Source organism: Emiliania huxleyi, assembly GCF_000372725.1.
Source record: "Emiliania huxleyi CCMP1516 unplaced genomic scaffold EMIHUscaffold_7, whole genome shotgun sequence".
In the NCBI taxonomy this organism is placed as follows: Eukaryota; Haptophyta; order Isochrysidales; family Noelaerhabdaceae; genus Emiliania; species Emiliania huxleyi.
The window spans coordinates 923,840-946,289 of NW_005196756.1; the positions used below are offsets into that span (position 1 = coordinate 923,840).

The window sequence follows — 22,450 nt, forward strand, 5'->3', positions numbered from 1 at the left end:
TCCTGGGTGTGGCGCGAACAGCTTCAGCTTTTCTCGCCGAGCTACGGTTCCAACGCTGCAGCACTCTCCCTCTATTCACAGCAGAGATGGCGACGCGTCCTTACGCGCGTCCTCGTCCCCACCTGCTTTGCTTCAACGTGCTGCCATGGAGCCAGCGCGCCTCGCGCCATGATTCAATCGCCATGGCCGGAGCGCTGTGGATCGCAAAGGCCCATGGGCCGCTGCGCAGGGCGGCACGCGCAGGCGCTACACAGATCAGAGCATTGGCGCCGAGAGCATTCATTTCCGCATTCAGTTGTCGTTGTTCTGTCGGCTCGAACAGCCCGTACAGCCATTCAGCGGCTGGTGGACGGCGCGCAGTCTCCACGCGGATCCGCATCTCGTGCACACCGCAAGGCGCCGCCACCACATGGACCAGCCCGATGGACTGTGTTTGTGGTCGGGGTGGACAGTTTGCTGTTCAGCGTATCATTGAGCAGGATGAGATGAGCGTCTAGTGGTGACGCGGGTAACGGGCGAGGTCCTATGTGTCTGTCGGCCCTGGCATGTGTTGTCTGTCCCAGGGCGTGGGGAGGCACAACGCCCAACCACGCCAGGGCCCCGTCGAGATCGTCGTCGCCGCGACATCGAGACCTCCGGTGATCTCCGGTGATCTCGGGTGATCTCCGGTGATCTCCGGCGGTCGGGCGGCGTCGATCTCCGAGAGGGAGTCGAGTCTAGCGTTCCTCAAGATGACGCACTACTCAACTCAACCCCTACGCCCGCATCGACGTGGGAGACAAGGCCACCCCTCGATGCTACCTGCTACCAAGCGGTGGGGCAGGAGATTGGAGGGGCCCCTTGCAGAGGGGGGGTCGCAGACCGGGGAGCCGTCCTGCGACCTTGGTCCGTCCTGCGTGAGCACGAGCCGCCGGCGAGCCGCCGGCCGACCCACTTCGACAACAATGCCGCCCACGATCACCCCGCTGTCGGCTGCGGCTGCGAATGGCCATCTCGAAGTCGCCACGCGCCTGCTCGAGGCTGGTCACGACGCGAGCGCACCCAACCCGAACGGTGACACCGCGCTCATGCTGGCGGCGGCGGCCGGCCACCTTGAGATCGCAGAGCGCCTGCTGGCATCTGGGTCGGACCCGAACGCGGTGGATGCACAAGGGCACACGGTGCTCATGTGGGCGGCCCAAGGAGGCCACATCCCGCTGATCAACCGCCTCCTTGCCGCTGGCGCAGCGCCGAGCGCAGTCGTCGAGTCAACCGGTTTCACGCCTCTTCTGGCGGCGGCGCGCGCTGGCCATCTCAAGGTGGTGGAGCGGCTTCTCGAGGCGGGCGCCGAGCCGGGCGCCGCCGACGCCGACGGCATCAGCGTGATGCTGTGGGCCGCCCGCCGCGGCCATGCGCGTGTCGTGGATCGGCTGTTGAGCGGCGGTGCGGACCCGGGCAGCAAAGACGCGAACGGCGTGACGGCGAGCATGTGGGCGGCGCACGGTGGGCACTGGCCGGTCATCCAGAAGCTGCTCGACGCGGGCGCCGACCTCAACGCCGCCGACGCTGACGGTGGCGGCGCCTTGCTCTGGGCGGCGCGCAAGGGTTGGCTGCCGGTGGTCGAGAAGTTGCTCGAGGCAGGGGCCCTGCCTCAGGCGACCGACCGCTTCGGATCGACGGCGGAGGGGGCGGCCACGAAAGCGGGCCACCTTCTCGTCGCCGCTCGTTTGCGTCAGGCCGCGGAGCGCCTCAGCCAGCAGTCAGACGACGGTGACGCGGCGCTCGCGCGGGCCGCGGCAAAGGGGCGGCTCTCGGACATAGAGCGGCTGCTCGACCCAATGGTGATGGCGGCGGAGAAGTACGCGGCCGAGATGGAGGCGCGGGCGGCGAAGCGGGCCGAGCTCTCAAAGCTCAAGCTCTCGGACCTGAAGAAGAAGGCGCGCGCCGGCGGCGAAGACGAGTCCCGCATCGACGAGGCGCTCGACGCCGACTCGCCAAAGGACGCCCTGATCGAGCTGCTCCTGGGCGAGAAGCCAGAGGACCCGGCCGATGTGGCGGAGCGGGAGGCCGCCGAGGCCGAGGCGCAGGCAGCGGCCGAGGCCGCCGCACAAGAGGCGCTGCGCAAGGAGCTCTCGTCAGTGAAGCTCACCGAGGTCAAGAGGCGCGCGCGCGCCGCGGGCATCAGCGAGGAGCGGATCGACGAGGCGCTCGATGCGGACTCGCCAAAGGAGGTGCGAATGTGCTACGCTTGCCCCCTCGACAGACTCGAATCCCGCCTTCATTGCAGCCGCACCGGGAAACGCCCCTTTCCCCGTCTTCAGGCGCTCATCGAGGTCGTGGTGCTTGAGCCACCGCGGCCGCCAACGCCCGAGCCACCGGCGCCGCCGGCGCCCACACCCATGCTGGCGCCGCCTCCGGCGGCGGCAGCGGCGGCACCAGTGGCGGCGCCAGTGGCGGCGGCCCCGGAGCCACCATCGCCGCCGCCGGCTGCGGAGGATCGCAGCTCCTTAGCGACACGCGAGGACGAGGCGACAGCCGTGCCTGCGCCCGAACCGGTTCCCGTTCCGGTGCCGGTGCCGGTGCCGGCGGCTCCCGCGCCGGCCGAGGCTGCTGCGGCCCCGGCTCCTCCGCCACCCTCAAAGAAGGAGCCTTGCGTCGCCGGCTCGCTGGTCTACGAGGACGGTGACGGGGGATCGCTGATGCTGCAACTCACCAAGGATGAGCCCATCGACGGAGCGCTCGCCTATTTCAAGTCCAAAGACAAGGTCAAGATGCCGCAGCCGCAGCAGCTCAACAAGAATGGCGGCATGTCCGACATTGCCCCCGGTGTGGGTGAGGGCAGCGCAGAGACCTTCGAGGGTGCGCCTCCACCTTGGCCTGCACATCCCACAACCTCGGTGCATTCATTTCTCACACGGCCCCTCGCCTGCCTGCCCGCCTCCACGTTCGTTGCAGGGTTGTGCGAGTTCTTCCGGCAGGCGCACAGGTACGGCGCGCACGAGGTGTGCTTCGTCGGAGGCGGCAGGGTGAAGCCGGTGGGCGTGTTTCTGGGCAAGTCATCCTTCCGCGGCATCAAGGTTTCGCCACAGCCGCGTGGGGCACTTTTCGACATTCTTGCGTCCACGCACCTCGCTGTGGTGCCCGAGGGCGCGGACCCCTACGCGGGCATCGCTTCCCTCTCCGAGACCATGTTTGCCAACACAGCCAAGAAGGAGACCGGCCCTCGCCTCCGGCCTCGACACTCTCATGCCCGCCCAACCGCAAACTCGCATCTTAGGCCGGCGGCGCCTCGCTAAACCTCATCACTGCGCCGATGCCTACCGCTACCGCCGGCGGTCTCACAAGTGGCGTGCGGCGTGCCTCCACGGCGGCGGCCTCCAAGCCCAAGCCCAAGCCGAAAACGACAGAAGAGTTGCGTGCGCAGCTCGAGACGATCCAAGCAGCGCTGGTTGCTGATCCAGGCAACGCACAGCAGACGGCGCTCAAGGGCGAGGTCGTGACGGCGCTCAAGGCGCGCCTCGAGGAGGTAATGGCGAAGCTGGAGAACGACGCAGACAATGAGGAGATGCTCACCCTCGCCGCCGATCTTGAAGAGGTGATCGAAAATGCCGAGAAGTAGAGACATCCCCCCAGCCAACGCACATACACACCAACACACACACACACACATGCATCACCAGTCGGTGTCAACAACGAAGAGGCTCTCATATCCTTCCGTGACCCGGTGTATTGAGATTTTGGGACTAGCTAGACACTGACTGTGAGAGACGCAGCTGCTTCGAGGCTGTTCCCACTCTCTCGGCTCGCGAGACTCTGTAAGATTTGCAGTTCCAGAGACACCCACTCCCACACGGCAAACCATGTTGTCCCACAGCTCTTATGTCGAATAAAATGTCATTCTTTGCGCATCAACACCCGCGTGTAAATCGGCGTTAAAATGAGTGCACCGCAAGGCACACCCGTCTACTTGAGGTCTCGCCGCCCGGCGTGCCCGCGCGACTCTCTCTCCGGCTCCACCCGCAAAAAAAGAAGTTGAAACCGGAAAGTGCTGTCACGCCCGTGATGCGTGCCAGTCGAGCATGACAACCACGACTGTCACGTTGTCACTGCAGAAGCGGTGCTGTAGGCTGGCTCGCGCCAAGTGACTAGCTGCGGCGGTCGGCGAATCGCCCGAACGCCGCAAGCCCTCGCCGACAAGACGAACGACGTCCTGGTCGGTCCACAAGTCGAACACCCCATCGCATGCAAGCACGAGGAAACGATCTCTCGGCGAGAGTTCGTGGACCTGATGAAGCGAGATGGCGCTCAGCCGCGAATTCAGATTTGGGGATGGAACGGGGCCATGCACCGTAACATCTGGCACTGAAGAGAGTGGCCCGCTCTCGCCGCGCTTTGGCAAGTGCTTGTACGGAAGGTCTCCAAAGGCGCGTGATAGAGAGAGACCGCCGTTGAGTCGAGCAACGCCAAAGACATATTGGACAGAGCCGCCCGCCGCTACGATTCGCGCTTGCTCGCTCGGAGTTCCTGGCTTGTGGTCCTACTAACCATCGCGCTTTGCTGCTCGAGTGTATGTGGAGAGGGGAGGGCTAGAGCGGCGCGCAAGGCCTCGGAGAGGCGGACAGCCTCGGTACCCCTACAGAGCACCGCGCGAGAGTCGCCAAGGTTGCCCACGATGAGTTGGTGCCTATCGTCATAAAATAAATTGTGGGCGAAGTTGTCAAGCCTCATGCTTGTGGAGAGACCGCACCCGTGGATGAGGCAGGTGATAGCAGTGCAGCCGTCAACCCACCGGCCGGCGACTGCCCTCGATAGCACCTCTTCCTCAGTGGCGTGGAATGCCCTCCTCACCACGGCTACGAGCTCCCCGGGCGGGAGTTCCTCACTGCCGCCGGCTCGAAGCCGCTCCACTAGCACGGGTTGGATTTTATTCCAAAGAAAGCCGCGTGCAATGTTGGCCGCGCGCACGCCCGCGTGCCCATCGAAGACGCCATAAAACCCGCTGTGGGGCCACGTTTCGGAGCCGGAGAGGCGACACAGTTTCCCCCGCCATGACGTGAGCCAGCCGTCGTCCACAGCAATGTGCCGGTCCTCCATCGTTCTCCGCGGTCCCTGCGCCGAGGCGGCTCCCGACCGCAGCAGAACCGCGGCTTTCTCCACGCTCTGCGCACGAATCTCATCTCGTGGCTTTGCCAACTTCATGGGAGGCTTCATTGGAGGAGGAGCCACGCCCTCTGCTCGTGCCAATCCCTTTGCACGTGAGAAGGTGATGCGGCCTCGACTTGGGCTGTGCGCTGGCAAGTGACCAGCAGCACCGGCGCCGGCGGATGCTGGCGGCAAGGTGGTGCTTCTCCTACGATCCATCGTCGGAGCGTGGGGTCGGCTGGATGATGTCGGCGGCAAGGTGGTGCTTCTCCTACGATCCATCGTCGGAGCGTGGGGTCGGCTGGCCCGGTAGCGACAGGCTGGTAAGCCAATCGCGCGTAAACATAATCACGGATTTTACGATGTGTCACCTCCCAAGTACCCCTGCCCAGGGGCGAGGCTGGGGCGAGCCCGGCGAACACAGGAAGTACCTCTAGGCCCGCGGTTGTGTGTGTGCGTGCGTGATCTTGGGTTGTTTGTGCCCTGGTTGGTTTGAAGCGCGCAGCGCCATAGGTGGGTGGCATTTTCTTCTTGAGCACTTGAGCACTGGATAGGGTCGATTCCGCATGGTACGGGACCCCTCGATCGTCTCGCCCTCCCTCGCTGGTGTGTTCATTGGGGGGGGGGGGGGGGTCATTTATTCTCAATATCAAGGTAGTCTGTGAATAGTCGTCAGTCGATCTCTGACTCTGTCTGTCCGTTCTCGACTGTCCGTTCTCGACTGGAGCCTTCTGCTTGATTGTGTCCGTGCGTGACCTTGATGTTCTTGCTTGTGTGTGATTTTTTTGTGAACCTTAGACTAGGCTGCGATAGGATGTGTATTCCTTCTCAATCAAGGCCTGTGAATATACTAGCGCTAGCGGCGCCGTCAGACGTAGGTGTCTGCGATTTTTTCTGTGTGTGAAGCCTCCCTCAATCAACCTCTCTCTCTCTCATAGACTAAACATAGACCAGCGCGCAGAAGCACACGACGTATTACGTATTTTCTTCTTAACCCTTTTGCTTCATAAGGGTCCTGAGGACCAAATCTCGATATATCTCCAGTCGTAGCGGTGGAACTTTAAAACGGCTCGGTAAATATTTAGCCATATATGAGAGGATTACGGCACAGTGTCGTTTGAGTCGACAGTAACTCTCCCACAGCCCACGTAACTCCGTCTTTTTCAGGCACCCGGAGCCCGCCGCGGCCGCTTCTACGCCGGCGAAGCACCATCAAGCTGCTGTACGGCCCCGGCATCGCCTCCCCTGGCTTAGCTCTCAGTCAAGATATTGTGCACATGGGTGGCCTCTACAATATACTCACTGACACTGAACCTCCCAGAGCTCGTCCCGGTCCGTCACGGCCATCCTCGTCCTCCGGCGGGCCCCCGGCCGCGGCGCGGTGCGGCGGCGTCACAAATCCGACCACAGAGCACCGGGACGCGGTCGGGCGATCTGAGGCCCAGGTAGGCGAATGCATTGCCCATCCAGGGCTATCACCTGGACCTATCAACAGGCGCCTGCGGCGCCGTGCTCAGGAGTTGGTTTTCACTCGCTCGAAATGTGTACGTAAAAGGGTTAATAACAGTGTGTTAGTGCCAGTCCCGCGCCCAGTGTCGTGCGAGGGACCTTGTAAGATTATCAATACTCTCTCAACTGTAACAGGGCTGTGATCGTCATGGTCGCCGACAATCCCGACGCCCGATTTTCAGCGGCCATGATAGACGCACCGAAACTGTCCCACGGCAGCGAGAAATCGGCGCAAGACTCGTCTCGCCGTACCCCAGTTGCAGAGGGCCCCGACGTGGAGCAGGCAACCGTCGTCGGGGTCATAGACTCCACGTCCAGCGGAGAGGGCGGTGTGGAGAAAGAGTCCAAGAAGAAGTGGCGAGACTGGCCGTCGAGGCGTCTGTCAATAGGAGAGGGGCAAGAGATGCTGCTGTTCTTTCTATTTGGCATTCCCCTGTATGAGTTCTACCGCTCGCGGGGTGCGCCGACGTTTGAGCTGACACCCTTTTCCCTCAGCTACAATGACCTTTTTGGCCTCTCGTTCCTCCTACTCTTTCTCCTCACACGGAGGCCGTCGTACTTGGTGTTTGCGATCAACCCCGCGCGCAACGGCCTGCTAAAGGCTCTCCAGGCTTCAGTCCCGCATCTCAGACTAGAGGAGGTGAACCCAGAGTTTTATCGCAACATCGTGTCCAGTTCTTTTCAACTGCTCAGCGCGTTTGCAATCGCAATGCTTGCTACGCCACGGCCAATTGCCTTCAAGTTCCTCCTAGGCCGTGAGGCCCAGATAAACTGCGTTCCGAGCAAAGGGGAGGGTCGCTTCGCTTCGGTGTGCGAGAACAGCGCCAAAAACCGGTTTGGCATTATCGTTGCAGCTTTGTTGGTCAGCGCTGGAGTTGGTTGCACTGTCTATGCGTTGATACGGCACACGGACAATTTCACGGACTGGTTGTCAGAAGACCACGGCTTGAAGATCATACTCGCACTGCTACTCGGCGTCTCAGAGGAGGTGACGTGGCGCGAGGCGTGCATGAACGACACCAACAACTTGGTGCAGGCCGCCATTTGGGGGTTGAATCATTTCGTCGTCGGCGAGGGCATGGACGACCCGCTCGTGTACGGCATTGCGACTTTTGGATACGCCTGGGCGCTCGGCGTCTGCCCGTACCGCCTGCCTCGCTACTTCTCGCATGTCGCGATCGAGTATCTGGTGATGGACAACCTCGTCCAGGTGGCGGAGGTGGTCGAGCGCGGGATTCTGCCGCTGCAAGGGACGGAGCCCCTCGTCCCATCGCTCACGCGCAGCCTCAGCAACTACCATAATTTCAACTAGCTGCGCGAAGTTCCCTTCGGGGGCTATGACCTCCTTGCACACTGACTGGCGGCCTGCAGCCGTTGCAGAAGCGATAGACTTGTAGACGTCAGGCCTGTCAGACTCGAGTCCAAACTTTTTATCTCGGGCGTGTTCTGTGAGACTGTGTATTCTGACGTAGTCTATTCGCATGTGCCTCTTTTCGTTATTCAGAACGACGAGAGAAAGAAAAGAACCGAAAAACCGCACGGAATATCTCACACCCGCCAAGCAAGGGAGATGGAGGGGAACGGCACAGGCCGCCACGCAAGCCCCCCGCACGAAAAAAGCTCTCTGACTCAACGAGAAATAAATAAACAAAAACGGACACCTCTACTGTGAGGTGGGTAAAAAGGAACAGGTCACCTCGGTGGTGAATCAGGTCGCGCCGCCCCTTTTGCCACGACGCACGACGACGAGAGCGCGACAGAGAGAAGCGGCAAGGCGCAAGCGCGAGAGAGACAGCAGACCGCTCCGGACTTCTCCAGAGACAGCTATCAGCTTTGACCTTCGTGTCTTTTCGTTCCGCGCGCTTTGTAGAGCGTTTAACGATTAAACATATAACGTTTACTGTGAAATGAATCCCTATACGCCCCCGTGTCTCGTCTGTGCGCCCCACGCAACATCGGACAGAGGTGAGAGAGGTGCTAGAGGGCGGGCGGCGCGCTGCCTCTCCCTGCCACAAGCACGCACCCCCTCGCCCCACAAGTGTCCCCCATATAGATCACCCCGAAGCTCCTCCCTCGCCCACTCCCATATTGACAAAGAGCACCCTCGGCTGTCGACGCTGCGCACTACCTGCTCTGCACCCTCGGGTGGGCGAGGTAGGTCTAGGTGCGAGCGGTGGGGCGCATGGGCATTGGCATCGAGAGGGCGTCGCTCGGCCGGTGCTCCGAGTTGATGAGCAGAAAATCCTCCTCGAGCGCCGAAAGGTTCGTCCACGTGCTCTCGTGGTACGCCCGCCCCTCCGTGTCGTCCTTGAGCTGCAGCCACGCCTGCACCGTCGAGCGGCGGTCCGCCGAGAGGTGCTGCAGCAGCGCAACAAGGCCGTCGCCGTACGTGTCGTCATACGATACGTACTCGTCGTAGTACTCGTCCGCCTCGTCGATGTCGTCGTCGTCGCCGACCTCGACCATCGACGCGTCGAACACCTCGTCGTCGCTAAAGGCCTCCTCCCCCTCGGCCAACGCTGCGTCGCTCGCGGCGTGCATCGCCTCGGTAACGAACTCCTGCGTGGCGAGAGGCGAGCGGGGCGGACGGATGAGGGTGCCAGCAGTGCACATCCCGCCCCACCCCAAAGAAGAGGCGTGGGGGTCGGTCGGCGGAGGGGAGGCCAGCCGGGAGAGGGGGGGCCGGGCGCAGCTCGGCTTAGCATGACCAACAGCCTCGATCAGCGCACCCAAGGGCGCTCTGAGGAAGGTAGTGAGAAGATGGGGCGAGTCGTCACCGCTGCGCCCGCCGTGGCTAGTGTGGCCCCGATTGCCTCTCTCCTCTCGTGCAAGCTCCCCCCCCCCCCTGGCGGGCCTGCTGAGCGAGCGCCTCGTCCAACCGCATCGTGTCCTTTGGCGGCGCCTTCTTGCCACTCGCGCGCACGGGCGCCTCCGCCGCCTGCTCGGGCGGGTGGGGTGTGGAGTTGGCAAGGGCCGCGACTCGGACTGGGTCGAGTGGGCTGGGCGAGCACGCCTTCGAGGAAGAAGGCGCCGCCTTCCCTTCGGAGGCCGCCGCCATCCACTTCTCCTCGGGAGGCAGGTGCCACGCGACCGACATTCGTTCAGATCTGCACCGAGGGCAGCGCGGCGGTGGGAGTTGCGGGCCCTCGGCCTCTGCCGCCGCTGCGAGGCGGGTAGGGAGATGCGACGCGAAGAGGAGCGCTGTGTGTGTGTGTGTGGGTGGGGGGGGGTCGAGGGGGGGGGGGGGAAGCCTTTGAAGCCAGCGCTGTAGCTCCGCCTCCCTTGCGGGCGACAGCTGCGCACGGATGCCGCGGATCATGTGAGCGGCGACCGCGGCGAAGTAGTCCTCTTTTCTCTTTTTCAGCACGCCCACCCGCATCTTTCGCGCCTCTATCGCGTCCTGCAGCGTGTTGACGAACGACTGCGGCGAGGGGAGGCCGGCGGGGCTCACCGACGAGCGCGGGCGGCACGCGGGGACTGCTTGGGGAGACATCGGCGGGTGAGCACCACCTTGTGTCTCTGCCTGGCGAGGCAAGCAGCGGCGGCCTTGCGAGCGGCCCTCTGGGAAATCGGCTTTCCCTCCTTGGAGGTGGAGCAGTCCGCCATTTCCTGCGAGGGAAGACGCGCAAGTGCGGTGCCCATTGCCGTCAAGAAGGGGCGCGGGGGGAGGGCCGGGGGTTTCGGATGGCCTCTCCCGGCCCAGTGGGGGGGGGGGGTGGTGGAGAGGGTCAGCACATGGGCACCTGTCTAGGGACTGGGACTGCTGCACTCACCTTGCCTCTTGTCGACGTCGCGCCTCAGGGGGCAAGCAAGCTCAACGCGCATCGTCTTTTTTCCCCGCTGGGTCCTCTCCGATTTCGCGTCCACCCGAAGTGTCGAGTCCGACCCTGGCTGTTCTTCACCTTCCTATATTACGGGCACCTGCCTTTTTTTCTCCTCTCGCAAACCCTGCAACACAAACAGCCCTTCCTTCCGCTTCCCGCTTCCGTTCACGGATCACAAGAGAGAGAATCTCTCTCTCTCTCGGATCACGCGGATTACCAACAACATCAACAAGAAGTCACGACTCTCACAGAGATTTGGGCTCGGCAGCTTGTTAGCCCTCGGCCGAAGCTGGGGCCGCCGGTCCCAACAACACGACAGCGACACAAACTCAAAACACAACTCGACTTGAACACCTGCTTGAACACTCACAAACTCCAAACTCGAACGAACGAACGCACCCGGGTCCCGGCGCGCGGCGGGGCCCACAGCCCGAACATCGAAACTGAACGGACAGCGCCGGCCGTGGAAGGCGCTAAAAACTGCGAAACGACCGTTTAGCGTTTTTGTCGCGGAAGGCTCATGCCCTCGCGCGTCGCGGAGCGACGCGGGTCGCGAGACGACAGACGACAACACAAATTTAACAAAAATGAAATGTCTACGTCTCGCGCGCGCGTGAACAGGGCTCCAGGCCCCAAATAGCAAATTACGTGTGAGTGTTAGAGTTGTTTGGTATTGCTAAAAATCTCTCTCAAATTTATGTCCCACCATGCAGAGCGCATCTCTCTCTCTGTTGTGCGAGGCGTGAACCGCGCCATTCGCTCTCACCTGGCAACCCTGTCTGCACGTCTCGCGCGCGCGTGAACAGGGCTCCAGGCCCCAAATGACGTGTGAGTGTTAGAGTTGTTTGGTATTGCTAAAAATCTCTCTCCCAGACGACAGACGCCTGAGCGCTGTACGACTGAATGAAGTATGAACGACCGTCGCCGCAATCGCCACCGCCGCCATTTTGACGAGCAGCGCGAGCGCGCTCGTCGGCGGCCAGTTGGCCTTTATACGTTTTTCTCGCCCAGTACTATCTATATTCTTTTGTTTTGAGCTAGCCTTCGATGTTATGAAAACAAACGCAAGGCGGACACAAGCACATCGCCGATGATCATCGCTCTCTCGGTCCCACAGACATCCCGCACACCCGCCGCACACCCGCCGCCCCCGCGCGCGCCCCACCCCGGCCGGGAGAGAGGGGAGTGACAGTTTGGGATGGCAACAGAACGAGTATGTTGAGTCCTGGCTCAACAACGCAGAGAGAAATGAAAGCCGTCCGGCTCACAAGTCCGGCTCTCACGGTCACGCGCCCCGACTGACCGATCTACCGCACTGATCACTTCCGCCCCCTCGCTCCCAACCCATCCACCTCGCCTCGGGCCGCGCCGCGCGATCTCGGGCCGCGCCGCGCTATCTCGGGCGATCTCGCGCTATCTCGGGGCCGCGCCGCGCCGCACCCCCCCCCCCCCCCACACACCGCCGCCGCGCGAGCGCCGCGCAGCGGCACACCTGCTCAAAAAGCGGACTGGTCGGCAGGATATTCTTTTTCCGTATTCTTTCCGTATTCTTGTCCCAAACAGGGTCTATATTCTCGAATATGCCAAGAATACAGCTCCAAATCGGGCCTATATTCTCAAATATTCTTTATATTCCCGCTGAAAACCGCTGAAAATCGCTTCGAAAAAGAATATAGAGTCGGAAGAATAACGTATAAAGGCCAAGCGGCCAGCCGTCGCGGGCCGGGCCGAGCCCGGCCTCGACCGGCCGCGCCGCCGCAGCAGGCAGGCCGAGAGCGGAGAGGCCCGAATGGCGGCCGACCAGCTGATAAGGATCTCTTTCAAACGTAGGCCGCAGTGTTTCTTCTTTTGGACGGCCTTTCACTGTGAATTCCAGAAGTGTCAGTTAGAGGTTAGTTTTACAACAAAAAAGGAAAAAAACGAAGGCGCTCTCAAAAGAAATTCGACAGCGCGCTCCCCCGGGCGCCTCCACACTGCCTTCCTGGTGTTTTGCCCCTGCCCATATTATGGACATGCAGCATGGAGCCGTTGCATCTGACCCCCCAACCCGCGTATCCTCGAGCACTCCGCTCCGCACTCGCCGCGATGCGTCCTCCAGCTCGGAGCGATAAATCACTCGTCGCTCCGGCCTTCGCTCTTGCGCGCGCACACCCACGGCCGGCTTGGTCGAAGTCGCAGCCACGCACTCTGCACGCGCTGCCGGCGCCTAACGCCTGCTACTTTGCTCTGCTCACCCGCCGCCCATGATGGTGGCCCGCAGGTCTCTCGATCACACAAACCAAGGTATTTTGCGATGCCGCTCCACCGCCCCGGCGGCTCCGGAGAGCCCTCCTCGTCGCTGTGGGACGCGCGGAAGCTTCTCGAAGCGGCACTCACCGCTCCGGAGAGCCCGGTGGCGGCCGGTAGCAGCAGCGGGCCATGCTTGCTTCGGATAGAAGTGGAGCTGGCGGACGCGGGCGATCCGATGCACTGGCTCACCCACCAAGCCGCCTACCCGCGGGTCTATTTCGCCGACGGCGACAAGGACGTCGTCGTCGCGGGCGTGGGCGCTGCTGCGATGGTGCGCAGTGATGGCGCGGTCGACGGCGCAGTCTGGCAGCAGCTGGGCGCGGTCCTCGGCGACACGGCGCGCGCCCGCTTCTATGGCGGCGCGCGCTTCGACTCGCACGTGCACGCCGCGCTGCGGGGCGCCGAGTGGGCGCCCTTTGGCGGTTGCGTCTTCCTTCTCCCGCTGTGGGAGCTGCAGCTGAGCGGCGGCGGCGCCTACCTGGCGTGTCACCTCAGCTGGGGTCGGGGCATGCCGTGCGCCTCGTTCGGACAGGCGGCCGCGGAGGCGCGCGAGGCGATGGAGACGCTCGTGTGGTCCGCGGCGCCTGTCCCCGCGCCGCTGCAGGCGCTGCCCCTCGTGCTCGGCCGCGAGGCTGCGCTCGGAGCCGAAGAGTGGCGGCGGGCGGTGCAAACCGTGCTCGACGGCGCGCAGCGAGGGGACTGGTCCAAGGTGGTGCTCGCGCAGCGCCTCGTGTTGAGCCTGAGCCAGCCTGCCGAGGCTCTCCACCTCCTCCGCTGCCTCCTCGACGCCGGCAAGATGCAAGTCGCGCCCGGCAGCCGGCAGGACAGCAACCGGCAGTCCGAGCGGCGGCCCTCTCGCGCCGCGCCGCCCGGGCCGGCTGACGCCAGCGCCGCTGCCGCCGAGCCCACCACCTCCGCGAGCGGCGCGAGCGCGGGCGGCGCGCCGGCCGCGTCCCCGCCCTCGCCCTCGCGCCCGCCTCCCGCCGCACCCCCGCGGCACGCGTACCTCTTTCTGCTCCAGCCGAGCGCGGACGCCGCCTTCCTCGGCTGCTCGCCCGAGAAGCTCTTCAAGATCGCCGGCGGCTGCTTCTCGGCCGACGCGCTCGCGGGGGGACGCGAGCGCGTCCGGGACACGTCCATGACATGTCCGGGACATGACCTTAGGCCGACGCGCTCGCGGGGACGCGGCTGCGCGGCGAGACGGACGAAAGCGACGTCGCCCTTGCCCAGGAGCTCCTCTCCTCAGACAAGGACTTGCGGGAGGCGCCGCCGCCCCGCGCGCCCGTCCGCCCCACGCCCCGGTCTGTCACAGGGACGTGCCGCCCCACGGCATCGATTCTGCGATGCGCTGACCGCCGACACACACCGGCCGCTGCCCTCACAGGTGCACGCTGTGCGCGACTTTCTGCTGGGCGCTCTGGCAGGGAGGAGTTGATGCACCGACCCACGGCTCTTGACGGCTCGGTGTGCGAACAGGCGCCCTCGAAGACGACTTCACGAACGTCGAGCATTCCCGTCCCTTCGTGCTGCAGGTGCGGCCGCCCCAGAGGGGAGCGAGGAGACGGCCCGGCCTACCCCTCTCCCCTCAGCCCGTCGCCCTCCGCACTGCAGACGCGCCACGTGCAGCACATCTGCATCGCCTTCACCGCGCGCTTGCCGCCCGCCGCGACCAAATCGTTGCGCGCCGCAGCGACCGCCATGCGGCTGCTCCACCCCACGCCCGCCGTCTGCGGCGCGCCGACGCGCGTTGCGCGCGACGCGATTCGCGCGGCGGAGCCGTACGACCGCGGCCTCTACGCTGGCCCCTTCGGCTACGTCTCTGCGCACGGGTCCGAGTTCTGCGTCGCCATCCGCTCGGCGCTGCTGCTCGGCTCGACCGCGCACCTGTACGGCGGCGCGGGCGTGGTGCGCGGCTCGATCGCCGCGGCCGAGTGGGACGAGGTGCACTTCAAGATGCGGCCTTTCCTGTCGCTCTTCCCGGCGCCCTCCTCACTGGTGCGGCGCGCGCTGCTGCGCTACGCCTGGCTGCGCCTCCTCTTCGTGGAGGAGCTGCTCCAGCTTGCCGTCGCCGCGTGGCAAACCGTCTCCTGCTCGTCCAGCCGCAGCTTGCCCGGTCGCGCCGTGTCGCTGCCGCGTGCGCTCCTCTTTGCAGTCAAGGCGCGCGTGCGGCGCGCCTGCCGGATCCCTTGGCTCGCTCTCGCCGCCCACCCGCCGCCCCTCCACGCCGCAGGTCTCTCGGCCGTACTTTTGGCTTGTCACGATCTGGCTCTACTTGCTGCCGACCGGGCAGTACTACCACCTGTGGTCGCAGGCCCGCTTCTGGGCCGGTTTGCTCTACGCCGCCCTCCCGCTCAACCTCCTCTGCTACCTGATGAACGACCTGGCCGACGTGGACGTCGACGTCGACAACCCGCGCAAGGGCGGCGTGTTGTACGGCGTCGTCGCGCACGCCGCGGCGCTGCGCACGGCGGTGCCGACGGCGGTGCTCGCCCAGCTGCCCTTCCTCGCCGCCTTTGCCGTGTGGTGCGGCGCGCTGCAGACGCTGGGGTGGTTCGGCGCGGTCTTCGCAGTCAACTACGTCTATAACTTTGGGCCGCGCGTCTCGTCGCGCTACGCGCCACTCGACCTATTCTGCCCGTGCGGCTACTTGCTCGTCATCCCGCTCTCTTGCGCGCTCAACGGCTTGCCTAGCCCGTCGGTGCCCACGTGGGTGCACACCGTCTTCTTCGTCGTCCGCTCGCAGCTCTGGATCCAGACCTTCGACATTGAGAGCGACCGGCGAGCGGGCCGGCGCAACACGGCGGTCCTGCTAGGTCTGCAGCGCTCCCAGCTGCTCCTGGGCGCCTTGCTGCTCCTCGAACTCGCCTTTGTCTGCACCTCCTTTGCCGATTGGGGCCTCCAGTCCTTCTCCGCGGTGTCGCTCTGCTTGCTGAGCCTACAGGTCTACCTCGGCCCGCAGACAGCCGCCCCGTCGCCACGCGCCATCGGCACAATCTTCGCCGTGCTCGGACTCGGAGGGTACGGTTTGCTGACGCATGTCTGGCTGATGGGATCCTTCATGCCCGAGGATCAGCGCTGCGCGCTCCAGCCCGCTTTCATTCCGGACCCCTCCTGCCGCAAGTGAGTGAGTGGCGTGGCCGCACACTCTGCACTCTGTGGTCTGTGCAATGTGTAGTTTTGTATTTCCCCATTGCTCTCGTTTTTTATATTGTTCGTTGTGTGTCGCACAACCCAGTACGCGACTCGCGAGCACACGCGGGGAACGCAGCGATAACGCATCGCTTCTCGGTGAAGGGGGTGAACCGCGCGCCAGCCTCGATCGCCGTGCTCCAGTACTCTTTTTGCTGTCCCTTTTCTCCCAGTAAGTACGTAACGCCGGGGCGTCAGTCGGCCGAAGAGAGGACGGCCGCTTCGCCCCCCCATGGAATCGAAGAAGCTCCGTCGAGGTAGCTCCGGTGCTAATGAGGGCAGCGGCGGCGTCTTTTGTCTGGTGTCTACTGTCCTCCTCAGTCTATTGGTGGCCGTCGCGATGCTCTACTCAATCAAGATGTTCGGTGCAGGCATCGAGCTCGCGCTTAACGTCGCCGTCGCCCTGCTTATGGCAATCTGCATGAGCAACGGATGTAACTGCTGCCTGAAGCAGGTGCCGCGTGCTGCGTTTTGCACCATTTCTCATCCCTGCCGCCGCGCACTCACGCCAAACTCTCCATTCCCTCTGCGCAGGACGTTGGCCTCGCTGAGGAGTGGTCGCGTGCCTCGGGGATGGCGGTAGCAACGGACGCAGGGAAGAAGAAGAGGTCGCCGCGAGAGAACAACAAGCGCGGACGGAGAAGTGGAGGGTGGGACCCAGACGCCACCGACGACGATCTGGTCGATGTTGATGCTGCCGAGGAAGCCTCGATCCAAGACGATCCGCTCATCTTCCACCCGGTTGGTGGACCCCAGTACGATTACCCCAATGAGGCTACGGCGGGCGCTCGCGTGGTCTATCTCGAGGAGAACGACGACACGCCGCCGGTCCGTGTACGTTTCCCCTCCGGCTTCACGTATTGGGTGTGGCGCGAACACCTGATCGGCGGAGATGGAATGGCATGGCGCGGGCTTGGCAGGCCGCAACTCTTGAGCAGCGACGACGCAACAAGGGCGTCGGGCATACAGCCAAGGTTGCACTACCTGGACAATCTGAGGACGTTCCTTACGCTGGTCGTGCTCTTGCACAACGTTGGGTTCGTCCTAATCTGACCTGAACATCAACACTAACGATGGAGCTCGCACAGCCCAGCATTTCCCTCCCCACTCTAGGTGTGCCTTCACTGGCGACTCTTGGTACTACGCCATCGGCGGATACGTCAACGAGTACCAGGGTGTTATGTTTGTGCTGGCTACCCTTGTGCAGGCCGTTGTCTGGCCGCTCTTCTTCTTCGTCTCGGGCTACTCCGTGTGGCGCTCCCTGCAGCTGAAAGGGTCTCGCGACTTTGTGCAGGAACGCGCATCGCGGCTGGGGACTGCTTATATCGCCTACTCCTTCCTTCTTGGCCCGGCACTCGTGTGCTACGCCCAGTACCTCCAGGGGCCTTGCGTGGGCGCGAGCACGTATTTGTCAGAAGAGTCCGTCGTTGTCTACCCAGCGGGGTGGAATTGGGTTCTGGATGGAATCCGGAGGAGGCTCCGGAGCCTGTCGCAGGCCGACGAGCCGCCCTCAGAGCACCAGGCTTGGATGTCCATGGGCCTGCCGTCGCCGTGGAGCGAGAGCCCCCAATTCTCGGACTGGGAGGGCTGGACCTGCAACGAAAAGTACCGATATCTCCCCGCGCCGGGACATATGTGGTACGCGGGCTGGCTCTTTTTGCTCACATTTGGCTTCGCGCGCTGGTACGACAGCCGTGGTGCCAATGCGTTCATTCCGTGGGCCGTGCCACCTGGGCTCTGCTCGAGCGCGCTCCTCGGGGCGCTGGTGGGCATTGCACAGCGCTTCGTGGTCCGCATGAACGTCGGTGCCGGCACTACCCCCCACAGCCCACTCCCCACTCCCCCCCCCCCCCCCGGGGCCCGCCCCCTCCAGGGGGTTTTGCCTCCCCCCCCCCCCCCCCAAAAAACACCACCACCACCACCACCCACGCGTGCGCAGGCGCTCTCGCTGGCATGCCGCTGACGTTTGGCTCCTTGACGTTCAATGTCGTCTTCTTCTTCGCCGGCGTCGCAGCGAAGCAAAACAAGTGGCTCAGCGCGGCTCTACCTGACTTTTCGTCTTCGAGACGCCACAGCGCACAGCTCGTCGCGGCTGTGAGTGGAGTGGTGCTGTGCGGCGCCGCCTTCGGAGTCAGCTACCACGGCATCAATAGCGTGCCGGGCGCCGTCGCTTTTGTCGCAGCCGGCGTCTGGTGCTTCACATTTGCAGAGGTTATGCTAGACCTCTTCTCGCGCGCCTGCAACTTCGAATCCAAACGCAGCCGCTTCTTTGCCCAGATCGCCTATGGTGTCTACTTTATCCATCCGCTCGTGGTCGTTCCAGTGACGCACTCGTACGTGATGCTGCTACGCAGCAACGGCGAGGTGATCACCTTTGATCGCCCATGGGGCGGCTCCGACTCGTTCCTGTCCTCGCCTCTCCTCCTCCTAGCAGGTTTCGTGTACACCTCGATTCTGTCGATAGCCATATGCTGCGTGGTCGCGTCGTGCCTTTCTCTGTGAAGGGTGCCGCCCTTTTGTGGGGCTCTTGTGTCTTGAGAGGGGCGCGGCCGAGGTGCGAGGAAGACTTGGGGGAGTGGCGTTGGTTTTGTCCGAGCTCCCGATTTTGTAGCGTCGCCACGCCAGGGAGCATGGTGGCGCTAGCCGGCTAGCGGCGATGATGACTTTTCGTCGTGTGGGACTGCTCGCCCGTTTCGAGCGTCGTCGCACGTCGGACGTCGCGATCTACGTGCGAGGCAGCTGTGAACAGGCTGCTGTGAACAGGCCTGGGTTCCAACTTTTTCCGGGGTATGGTATGGTACCCTCGCGGCCCAAAGGGTGGGGGTCATCCCCGGTCTCCGGGAGGCTGGGTCTGTCAGCAGGCGGGGGGGTATGGTCTCGTGGGTTGAGTATACCATACCCCGCAGAAAGTCCAAACCCTGAGTCGTGGAGTGGTGCTTGTAGGTAGACGCGGCAAGGGCCCCTCCTCCCCTGCGTGACAACTGCTCCACCCCCTGGCAGGCCACCTCCTTTCTCATGCTCAGCCTTGCGACGATGGGGGCGCTCGCGCTGAGGGCCGGGCCGCTGGTGTCTCGCGGTGCCAGCACCCGCCTGTCGGCGCTGCAGATGTCTACCTTTGCGACCTTCAAGACCAGCAAGGGCGACATCAAGGCGGAGCTCATGATGGACAAGCTGCCGATCACATGCTCCAACTTTGCCGACCTCGCAAAGACGGGCTTCTACGACGGCCTCACGTTCCACCGCGTTATCCAGGTGTGCACCATATCTGCATTTCACGTTTGGCAAAGGCAGCCATTTACGCACGTCACGACCCCGTGTGGGCGCCCCGCAGGGCTTCATGTGCCAGTTCGGCTGCCCGCACTCGAAGGACCCAAAGTCGCCGCGCGCCGGCACGGGCGGACCGGAGCCGGGCAGGCGCGTCGCGCCCCTCTGTCTCTCACCGCCCGCCCCTCACAGCCGTTGCCCTTGCGACAGCCCTTCCCTCACCACGACTGCTGTCCGACACACCTGCACCCTCGCCGCTGCCCACAGCACGTACACGACGCCCGACGGCACGACCATCACGCGCACTGGGGGTAACATCCCCGACGAGCTGATCGAGCCCATCTCGAACGAAGTGGGCACCCTCTCGATGGCGAACACCGGCATGCCCAATTCGGGCGGGTCGCAGATCTTCATCAACACGAAGCACAACGTGGCGCCGCTACGTGCCAAACGCACACCGAGCGACTCTTCTCGCGACGCACCCGCCGACCCAGCAGCTGCACCACAATCACGCCACCCGAGCACATCTGCAGTCAGCGCGCCCACCCCGTTCCGTTCCGAAGCCGTTGCGCGACACCCTGTTCCATAGGCGTTCCTCGATTACTTTGACCCGTCGACGCCCTCAAAGCACCCGGTCTTCGGCAAGGTGGTGGACGGCATGGACGTGCTCCTCGCCATCGAGAAGGTGCCGACGGGGCCGGGGGACAAGCCCATCGATCCCGTCACGGTCAACACCATCGAGATTAGCGAAGACTGAGCTCCTCCTAGCCCCGCGCGGCGACGCGTGTGCTGGCCACTGTATGCGATGACCGACGCGCGCGGCCGCCCTCCCACACGCGCGGTCACGCGCGTCGGTGCTGATCTGAGATCCGCTCGCGCGGGGCGCCAAGGCCTGCAGGTCTGGCCATGTACGGCTCTATACAAGCAAATCTCTAGTCGACTACAGTGTCCCAGGCTGCCCAGGCCGCAGCCCGCCACACACACAGCACATACAGCACACGTCAGCGCGGCGACGACGCGCGGAATCAGAGCATTGAGGGCAAGCCGGTGGCACGCGACCGAGCGCGGAGCGGGCGGGGGGGCGCGGGGCGACGCCAGGGCGACGCGCGGGAGGAGGAGCCGACGGTGCGCACGGGTCGCGGCGAGAACACAGTGTACGTCGCGCTGCAGCACATGAAGAACCACGTGTGGCGCGAGATCTGGCCGGCGATGCGGGAATGCCGAGCGACGCGAGGCAGTACTGGCGGCTAGTGACCAAGCAGGTGATGTCGCTGTACGACGGCGGCGGCGGCGGGATGAAGGACACGGCAGGAGCCGCCGGCCGGGCGGCGGGCCGCGAGGCGGCGCGGGAGAGCGCGTCGCACGGGCAGAGCGAGGCGGCGCAGCGGGCGGCGAGCGAGAGGGCGAGCGCCGAGGCGAGCCGGCGGACGATGGCCGATCTGCGCGAGGCGACGACGAAGCCGTGCACGAGGCAGCACCTCTTCCAGGTGGGAGAGTACCAGATGCAGGACACGCAGCTGCTAGAGCCGTTTGAGGTGGATGTGGCTGGCCTTCATCATGAACGCCTACTTGTGCTTCGCGCGGCAGACCGGATGCCGGCCGGGGTGAACGACGCGGCGGACGCGGCCGATTCGGACAGCCACTGGCGCGCGTCTCCCGCTGTGTGTGTGTGTGTGTGTGTGTGTGTGTGTGTGTGTGTGTGTGTGTGTGTGTGTGTGTGTGTGTGTGTGTGTGTGTGTGTGTGTGTGTGTGTGTGTGAGAGAGAGAGAGAGAGAGAGGCGAGTAGGACGGTAAAGGGGTGCGGGCGCGATGGGCTCGCCCTCACTGGCCCTCAGCCACTTGTGTGCTGCGGGTTGTGTGTGCGACACTGCTCGGCGACTGCCGGCACACTGTGAGACCATGGGTGTGAGGTAAATCCACGCTATCAGCGCAATGCGCTTGGTGTCTGCACATCGGTCCCGACACCCGAGGAGCGGCCAGGAGGTCAGATCCTTCACTACTTTCTGTTAGTGACAACACCTGGTCAACTGACAACTCATGGCCCGCACCCCGTACTCTATTTTGCACGACACATAACAACTGGTTGTGGAAGGCTGGTAGTGTTTCCTGGAACATCAACGACATCGTCTGGTAGCACACACGCCGGACCTGCCTTGTTGTGCTCACTCCTCTGTCCCCTCGCCAGGCCCTTCCGTTACTACTCTCGCTCGGAAGACGAGAACTTCCTCCCGCCTCGAGAGCCAAAGAGGGGGATGTCCTGCAGTTCTCTCCGCATGCAGAGAAACTCACCAAGCAGCGCCATGAGCACCAGGCACATGATGTTGACTGCCCACCACTCCCACGCGATCGGCCAGCCGCCGTACACGATGCAACAAAAGAGGTGGAGCAGATGCGCCGTCGCCGCAAAGTCGAGGCACTTCTTCGCGCGCTCGACGATGAAGCAGAGGAAGAACGAACTGCGGCAGTGGCGCCGCGGGAGCGGTCGGCGGGGCGCGGGCGTCACGAAGGGTGGGGGCAGCAGTGCGGCGCTTGCCCGGCGATCGCGTTGAGAAAGAGCGCAAGGATAGTGACCCAACCACCGGCGTACGAGATGGAGATGGAGTCGGGCGAGAAGAGGTGGCGCAGTCCGATGGAGGAAAGGTTGCTGCCGGCTAGCCCGTTGAGCACGAGCAGCCAGAGGCCGAGATTTAGGTAGAGAAGCGCCTGCATCGCGGCGATCTGGCTGACGATGAGCAGCGGGTCGAACCCAGGAGCATAGAAGGGCATGAGAAGAGCTGGAGACGCCTGGCGGCCTTAACACCCGGCGCCGCCAGCGCAAAAAAGAAAAAAATTACGCCACGCACGGGACTGGCGCGCACTGGCACTAACACAGGTACACCACGGGAGCCGCCTAAGCAAATCCCGCCTCCGTGCACTCGACCGCCCTCGCCGCAGGCAAGCTCATTCACAATCTGCTCTGCGATGGCCGTGTGAAGAGAACGAGTGAGATGCGCTGCTTCTGCAGCCCCAGCCAGCTCTTGGTGGTCCAAGTCACCTCATCGAGGTACTGGGCCCGCGTCAGCTTGTTCTGCAGCGCGTTCGCCGCCCTCCAGAGGATCCCGCCGACCCCCTTCCCGAACCCACCGAACGACTCGAATAACAGCAGCCGCACGTCGACGTCCTTGTCCTCCCTGGCGTAGCGATACTCGCCGCCATAGGACGGTATGCAGCGATCGCCGCCACCACCCGCCCCCCCCTAGTATGCCATCGACCCG

General features: G+C 63.8%; 7 protein-coding genes across 7 annotated transcripts; 4 read left to right on the plus strand and 3 right to left on the minus strand.

Moving 5' to 3' along the window:
- Positions 1-1,013: 1,013 nt before the first annotated feature.
- Positions 1,014-1,712, plus strand: EMIHUDRAFT_56347 (hypothetical protein; the record flags this gene model as incomplete). Its single annotated transcript, XM_005761923.1, has 1 exon — positions 1,014-1,712. A coding segment is annotated over one exon (699 nt), but the record flags the coding sequence as incomplete, so codon positions are not given.
- Positions 1,713-4,030: 2,318 nt separating this feature from the next.
- EMIHUDRAFT_62011 (hypothetical protein) lies at positions 4,031-5,178 on the minus strand (the record flags this gene model as incomplete). The annotated part of the gene is made up of 4 exons (XM_005761924.1): positions 4,031-4,264; positions 4,328-4,516; positions 4,600-4,663; positions 4,727-5,178. The coding sequence occupies 4 exons, from the start codon at positions 5,176-5,178 to the stop codon at positions 4,031-4,033; spliced, it is 939 nt and encodes a 312-aa protein (XP_005761981.1).
- Positions 5,179-8,790: 3,612 nt separating this feature from the next.
- Positions 8,791-10,416, minus strand: EMIHUDRAFT_448401 (hypothetical protein; the record flags this gene model as incomplete). The annotated part of the gene is made up of 8 exons (XM_005761925.1): positions 8,791-8,955; positions 9,343-9,370; positions 9,510-9,568; positions 9,642-9,669; positions 9,744-9,792; positions 9,934-10,051; positions 10,141-10,239; positions 10,404-10,416. Coding segments are annotated over 8 exons (558 nt in total), but the record flags the coding sequence as incomplete, so codon positions are not given.
- Positions 10,417-12,734: 2,318 nt separating this feature from the next.
- EMIHUDRAFT_448402 (hypothetical protein) lies at positions 12,735-15,956 on the plus strand. Its single transcript, XM_005761926.1, has 6 exons — positions 12,735-13,545; positions 13,908-13,958; positions 14,128-14,173; positions 14,220-14,275; positions 14,355-14,906; positions 14,974-15,956. The coding sequence occupies exons 1-6, from the start codon at positions 12,748-12,750 to the stop codon at positions 15,865-15,867; spliced, it is 2,397 nt and encodes a 798-aa protein (XP_005761983.1). The 5' UTR covers positions 12,735-12,747; the 3' UTR covers positions 15,868-15,956.
- Positions 15,957-16,272: 316 nt separating this feature from the next.
- EMIHUDRAFT_198051 (hypothetical protein) lies at positions 16,273-18,434 on the plus strand (the record flags this gene model as incomplete). The annotated part of the gene is made up of 4 exons (XM_005761927.1): positions 16,273-16,386; positions 16,467-16,969; positions 17,046-17,737; positions 17,872-18,434. 4 exons carry the CDS (start codon positions 16,273-16,275, stop codon positions 18,432-18,434), a joined length of 1,872 nt encoding a protein of 623 aa, XP_005761984.1.
- Positions 18,435-18,858: 424 nt separating this feature from the next.
- EMIHUDRAFT_432900 (hypothetical protein) lies at positions 18,859-20,141 on the plus strand. Its single transcript, XM_005761928.1, has 5 exons — positions 18,859-18,865; positions 18,933-19,184; positions 19,264-19,346; positions 19,464-19,626; positions 19,786-20,141. Exons 2-5 carry the CDS (start codon positions 18,948-18,950, stop codon positions 19,951-19,953), a joined length of 651 nt encoding a protein of 216 aa, XP_005761985.1. The 5' UTR covers positions 18,859-18,865; positions 18,933-18,947; the 3' UTR covers positions 19,954-20,141.
- Positions 20,142-21,393: 1,252 nt separating this feature from the next.
- EMIHUDRAFT_62169 (hypothetical protein) lies at positions 21,394-21,962 on the minus strand (the record flags this gene model as incomplete). The annotated part of the gene is made up of 2 exons (XM_005761929.1): positions 21,394-21,652; positions 21,700-21,962. The coding sequence occupies 2 exons, from the start codon at positions 21,960-21,962 to the stop codon at positions 21,394-21,396; spliced, it is 522 nt and encodes a 173-aa protein (XP_005761986.1).
- Between the last annotated feature and the right edge of the window lie 488 nt (positions 21,963-22,450).

Coding starts and splice junctions, on each gene's coding strand:
- EMIHUDRAFT_448402 (XM_005761926.1), top strand. CDS start 12,748: ATGCCGCTCCACCGCCCCGGCGGCTCCGGAGAGCCCTCCTCGTCGCTG. Junction 13,959..14,127: donor GCGAGACGGACGAAAGCGAC/GTCGCCCTTGCC, acceptor CTGCCCTCACAG/GTGCACGCTGTGCGCGACTT. Junction 14,276..14,354: donor CCCGTCCCTTCGTGCTGCAG/GTGCGGCCGCCC, acceptor TCCGCACTGCAG/ACGCGCCACGTGCAGCACAT.
- EMIHUDRAFT_432900 (XM_005761928.1), top strand. CDS start 18,948: ATGCTCAGCCTTGCGACGATGGGGGCGCTCGCGCTGAGGGCCGGGCCG. Junction 19,347..19,463: donor GGCGGACCGGAGCCGGGCAG/GCGCGTCGCGCC, acceptor CGCTGCCCACAG/CACGTACACGACGCCCGACG. Junction 19,627..19,785: donor TCATCAACACGAAGCACAAC/GTGGCGCCGCTA, acceptor CCTGTTCCATAG/GCGTTCCTCGATTACTTTGA.